This window comes from Barbatula barbatula, assembly GCF_947034865.1.
Source record: "Barbatula barbatula genome assembly, chromosome: 10".
NCBI classification, from domain to species: domain Eukaryota; kingdom Metazoa; phylum Chordata; class Actinopteri; order Cypriniformes; family Nemacheilidae; genus Barbatula; species Barbatula barbatula.
The window spans coordinates 23,124,297-23,130,522 of NC_136773.1; the positions used below are offsets into that span (position 1 = coordinate 23,124,297).

Consider the following 6,226-nt stretch of genomic DNA (forward strand, 5'->3'; position numbering starts at 1 on the left):
CATGCTCGTGTCTGATATTCTGAATGGGTGTGTGTTTGCATTTCATATCCGCTTTGGATCATGATTTTGGAAAACCTCTCTCTTTTTTATTGGAATTGAGAGACGGCTTATAATCGGTGGGTGCTTTGCCGTTGCTCACCAGAAGGTGGCGACACTCTGCACGCAGACCTGTGTGAATGGTTGTTTTTAAATATGATGGAATCAGAAATTAATTTGTTGTGGAAAAATGGAAAATGGAAAAAAAACACATGCAAATAGAAAAAAAACCAACAAATTCAGAAAGCATCGTCATTAGTATAGCGTTACATGCCCTCCAATACTCGCAACACAAACAAACACAGAAACGTGCGTCCCAGCCATGGTGCATCAGTTTTTTAGTCCCCCGGAAACACGTTGCCGTTTGTGCCACTTGCAGCGCTTTTCTATATTTGCTTGTGTTGCGAGTATTGCAGGGCATTTGTTGCCAAACTAATGAAGATGATCTCTGAATTTACTGGTATTTTTTCTATTTGCACATGTTTTCTTCCTAGTGGCCACCACACTGCACAGTACAGTACATGCATAAATACACAAGTAACAGAAAAATGTAGATTAATAAGTTTAGAGAACTTCTTGTACCTAATGCCTTCTCTCTCTCTTTCTGTTTCTCTCAGGATATACTGCAGGAACGCCTTATAAAGTGCCCCCTACTCAGACCAACGGAGCCCCCCCTCCCTACTCCCCGTCCCCTAACCCTTACCAAACGGCCATGTACCCCATTAGAAGTGCCTACCCCCAGCAGAACCTCTATGCTCAGGTAAGACTCCGTACTAACTCCAACAATCAAAATCAACACTGGTGACTTTCCTCATACACACTTCTGGCCTTTATGCGCGCAATTCAAGTCGTGTCTTCTCTTTAGGGTGCTTACTACACACAGCCGGTGTATGCGGCTCAGCCTCATGTCATCCACCACACCACCGTGGTTCAGCCCAACAGCATCCCCTCCGCCATCTACCAGGCTCCCGTACCCACTCAGCGTTCAAACGGGATGGCCATGGGCATGGTTGCTGGCACGACGATGGCCATGTCCGCCGGTACGTGCAGGAACTGTTAGTGTCTTCGATTAATTTCCAAATGAATGACGGCGTATTCATGTTTTAAACCCAATTGATCTCGATTCAGGGACCTTGCTGACCACCCCTCAGCACACTCAAATGGGAGCACACCCCGTCACCGTGCCAACGTACCGACCCCAAGGGACACCCGGGTACAGCTATGTGCCACCTCACTGGTAGAGCCCACCTGCCAATCATGTGAGTCCCCTCCCACGTGACACTTCTGCTTCACCCACCCAGTTTTAAGTCACTGAATTCTCATCTCTCTCTCTCTCTCTCTCTCTCTCTCTCTCATGGCAGATCTGGAGTCAAACATTGTATGCAACTACTAAAGTCTTACATCGGCGCTCTGTGCTCAACAGTGAGGCGCCACGTCTGTTTGCAAGAACAAAAGAGAAAAAGTGCAAGGGTCACTTTATGCATTCTTATGTGTTTTTGTAAAAGCTGCTTTTTTATCTTTTATTTAAGTTCTAATTTTCTTGGGATGACGTTCTTGCATTAGGTTTTTCTTTCTCTTCGTTTTCAGTGTTCCACAGTCACTTCTGTAAGAGCTCCAGAATGATTTCGACCAATCACGCCTCTTCGAGCGTTTCCTCTTTTTTGTGTTCCGTGTAACCGCCGGTGTGTAGGAATGTACCGACGCAATATCAGCACCACTCGGATCATTCACTCGATTATGCTGCCAAATTTTATAACCTTTAGATATTAGCACAGGGTTGTTGTTTTGATTTGTTTATTTACAGCGACCTTTGATTTCGGCCTTGCCCGTTCCCTAGCGGAACGTTTATTTTTATTTTGTAAGGAAATTTAATTTGGTCAGATTTCCCTGATTTTGTCATTGAAAACAAGGGTGTCTTCCAGCTTGTAGCTGTTCCTGTAGATGTGTAAGGAATTATATCATTCGTAGGCCTGTGCAAACGTGGTTTAACCTTCATTAGGATTTCGAGTGCATACAGTAATCTTAGTTATTCACTAAATAGAGAACGTTTGATTGAGCCGGTTACTTTATTAGCTTATGTGTCAGGATAGCGTAAGCTTCTGAACTATAACATGTATATTCGATCTATATAAATGTGCGCACGGGTGCTCTCGCAGGGAAAGCGGCGTCACGGTGGAATATCGAGGGGGAAAAGAATCGGTGGCACTTAGCTGGAGCCTCCGGGTGCGATGCCATCACGGTGGCGTCCAAACCGATCGACGTGTGCCAACTTTGAGGCCGGAAAGGATAGACACTACCCTTGACTTGACCGCAAGGATTGCATCCAGGATTCAAAGGGATTTTAACGCGACGTAGATAGCACTAATAACAAACAAAAAAAATAAGAGGAGCGGTTAAAAGAAAAAACACGAACTTACGGTCTGCTCCGGGTGGGTGGAGGGTGGGTGGAATCGAACCCCTCTGTGAATTCTTGGGTCTGTAAGCCTTTAGTTGCACAGATTTTAAGCGTAGAAGCGGAGTTGATCAATGCAATAATGAGAACGGCCTGCTCGAGCGGCTTTTTAAATTGTAATTTACAGCATTTTAGAGCGAGAACAGAGAGAATTTTGAGTTCCTATCCGAGGCCTCGCCTGTATCCATGAATAGTGTATTCAGAAGTGACATATCAAGTATTCTACGAGATGTTATACTGATGCATTGCACATTGACAAATAGACGTAACTTAATAACCAATTATACGGTACACTCTCATATTTAATGATGTAATTAAGAAAAACAAGCATTTACTCTAGAAACCATTAGTCTTGGTATGTCTCTGGAAGTAATCTTATTGTCAGTACAAAGAAAAAACAGTATCACTCTTTTGTTGTTGTTTTCGTTGGCTAATGAACCACTATTTCGATATAGTAAAGCGCAAGGTGGGGAGAAGCGATCCTCTGGTCTTATGTGAAAGTAATGAAGTCTAGTAATGCATGTGTCATGCGTTTGAATGCAGTATCGTGTCATGGGATGGAAACTGTGCCCTCGCTAAGCATGGTTGCATCATGTCCAATCGCAGCTTACGGATTGCTTCCAATAATACGTGAAAATCACATTCCTTTCATGTTTCGTTGTAGGTAAAAGAATCGTGAATCTCACCCGAATATGTCAAGGTCACGTTTTAGCTCAAACTCAAAAGAGCTCATTTCCAACTTTAAATTCTTGTTACATTGATGCAGCTCGATGTTTTACTTTATAAACGTCATTCTTTACTTCATTACAGTAAAATATACTGTATTGCAATGCTTTTGTAAGTCGATAAATAGTACAATGAAGTATAACTACTTTTTATAATATTTTAATCATTCTTGCGTTACAGTTATGAGATTTGGGGGAAAATTCACAGTACTGCTTTCAAAACAAAACGTCGTCTTTTTTAAGCGAATCTTGATTTTGGGATAGAATTGGACCTTGGTGTGTTCTTGAAATGTTTTGTGAGATTCATAGCAGAATATTGCTGTAACTTTGCCGCATTAAGAACTTTTAATCATTTTTTGGCCTTGAAAAATGCTAGTAGGATTAAACACCAGTTTTTTCCAAATATAAAAATAAATCGATTGGTTGATAAAATGATTTGACCAGACTCTTTCCCTTTAGTCTTTAAACAGTATTACAGCAAGCAGTCAAATGTATTTCCTAGGTTTTTTTATTTTGCAACATCGTGATCGATGAATGCAACCGGTTCACTATAGCCGACATTCAACGGTCCCAACCGCAAACCGAGACCTCTAAACTCAAAGCTTAGAGACATCACGGATGATTCGTTCAGGACGAAAGGAATTCACCATCCACTCTGTAATTTAGGCGCTTTTTATGTAAGTGTTATTTAAAGTTTGAATTAATGATTGATGTTCATTTTTCTTAAAATAGGAGATCTTTATAGTTGATCTGGAGTGGAGTGAAATACAGTTCATGTGGTCGAGAGGCATTTCAGAGCACAAGTCTTCAAAGGGTTTCCTCTTCATTCATTTCCACATTCTGTCTTTCTCTTCCTCATTCTGTTGAAATTGGATCAACGGAGGTCAGCAGTCTGAGATTTAAGATTTTCTTTCAGCTTTTTCTGAAAGTGAGTTTTGTTGCAGCTGCTGGAATGTACAACGCAGGATCATCATCGCATACGTCAGTCGAACATCGTGCGCTCGCCCTCATATCGACGCCGGTCCTCTGTAGCCACACAATAACTTGGCATTGAAAGTTTAAACGTCAGATTTGTGGTGTTGCGAGGTCAAGTAAATGATGACAAAATTTCATTTTTGTTTTGAAACATCGTGCTTATCAGTCATTATTTTTGGGGGGGGGGGGTTAGATGTTTGTCCTTGCTAAAATGGGTTGATCTGTCTAGTGTGAACCCGAGCGTTGGCTCAGATTCGCACTGTCGTCGGTGTGAGCATTCGGTTTCTCGTCCTCTGATTGTTTTAGATCTCGTTGGTTTTTGTGAACCCATGCACTGTTCTGTTGTTTCATTTCCGAGCATCGATCAAAAGATTGTTAACAAGCGCCCGTCACGCATGCAGCGGGTTATTCTACCACACACCTATGTACCAGGACCCCCTTGAAAACGAGATGATGCATTAATTAGAATATTAGCTCGGGTGATCTCAGTCACGTCACCAGCATGTCAAGATAATTCCACAGTCATTCAAGCACTGGCTTCTCTTGCTAAAACCCCCTCATCATTGTCAATTATACGAGAACACTGTTGTTTAGGGTGACTTTGTTTTACCCGTACAAGACTTGTTGTTGTTTGCATTCTAAATGTAAAGGGGAAAGTCTTCCAGAATCGATCTCCCTTCAGTGAGAGTGAAAGACCTCTCGGCCCACACGACGTGTTAGGCACTACATCACGGTTCTGGTTCCGGTGAGATCTCATGCGGGTCAGAGCGCCAGCGCGGTCCAGGCCGTGTCTTTCAATCATTTGAGCAAGGAGACCCACATTAGACTTGTGAAATGAAGTGTAATTCTGTTTTTATTATATTGGGTTTTTATTGTTTTGTTTTTGTTTTGGAAGATCAGTTAGTGATCTCTGTGACATAATTAAGCCAAGTTTGTAATTGTATAATATTTACTGTAAGATGTAGAACATTCAATAACTATTAAAATCTTTCCAAAAATGTTGTTTGTCTTTGACACGTCATGTTACGTACAGTGATGAACATTTCTTTCAGGTCAGTTAAATTGGTAACTGCTCAGACATGAATGTTTCATTTCATTACATTACACTTTCAACTCATACAAGGTAATGTGGCTTTAAGGGATAGGTAATACAAATGATGACGTCACTTGTTCACTGTCATGTTGTTAAAAAAGGAGTTTTCCTTTTACTGTAGTGGAACACAAAAGAAGATATTATGAGAAATGTAAAGGAAGTCAATGGGTCCGATGTTGTTTGCTTACCAACGTTCTTCAAAATATCTTTTGTATTCTGCAGAAGAAAGGAAATCATACAGGTTTAGAATGACATTAAGGGGAATAAATCATATATTTTGGGTGAACTATGCCCTTAATGCACAAACCCCAATAACAGTCACCGTAACAAATCATGATGTGAACACGTATGCATGCTGCAATGCATGATGGGTAAAACAAGTGGCATTAAACAAAGAAATGCTATCGCAAAACTCTATTCATAGCTGTCCTTCAAAAACGATTTAGTATTGCAGAGAAGTGTGTGACACAGACTCAAATGAAATGTTCACGCTTGACAGAATAGCATCATATATTTGAGAAGTGTGGATGTTCACACCGACAGGTGTCAGACGGTTTGTCTTGCCCGAGTTGTGAAATGATTGTCATTCTGAGGCCCATCAACATGTGACTTATACCGTTTCTTACTTCCCCCAAAAGAGAAAAATAAGTTTCACAGAAGATTTAAAAAATAAGAGGAACTTCTTAATAAAAATGCAACTTTCATTTGTGATACTTTAGTGTGTTCACTGTGCAATATATTTTCACTATTTAATCTTCACTAATGAAATCCCCAAAAATGACATTTGTGCTCGTTTCTGAGTGTTTGGGCGGTAATGGCGAATCAGTCCTGTGTCCGTTTCCTGCTATAATAAACCAGAGCTACCAGCTGCACGTCCCACAATTCAATTTACTCCATTCATTAGCTTTAGTTCATATGCAGAATCTTGTCAATCTGATTCGGATT

At 41.0% G+C, this 6,226-nt stretch overlaps 1 protein-coding gene across 5 annotated transcripts in view; it reads left to right on the forward strand.

The window, feature by feature from the left end:
• Nucleotides 1-5,190, forward strand: part of fam168a (family with sequence similarity 168 member A) — a 29,481-nt gene extending 24,291 nt beyond the window's left edge. For 3 of the 5 annotated variants that reach the window (XM_079466195.1, XM_079466193.1, XM_079466196.1), the window contains 4 exons: nt 654-796; nt 902-1,076; nt 1,165-1,295; nt 1,398-5,181. In XM_079466195.1, the coding sequence (XP_079322321.1) occupies nt 654-796; nt 902-1,076; nt 1,165-1,277 (431 nt within the window). In that variant the 3' untranslated portion in view covers nt 1,278-1,295; nt 1,398-5,181. Of the gene's footprint in view, nt 1-653; nt 797-901; nt 1,077-1,164; nt 1,296-1,397 lie in introns of all 5 variants that reach the window. The other 2 variants (XM_079466192.1, XM_079466194.1) reach the window with 1 other exon arrangement.
• The last annotated feature ends 1,036 nt before the right edge of the window (nt 5,191-6,226 follow it).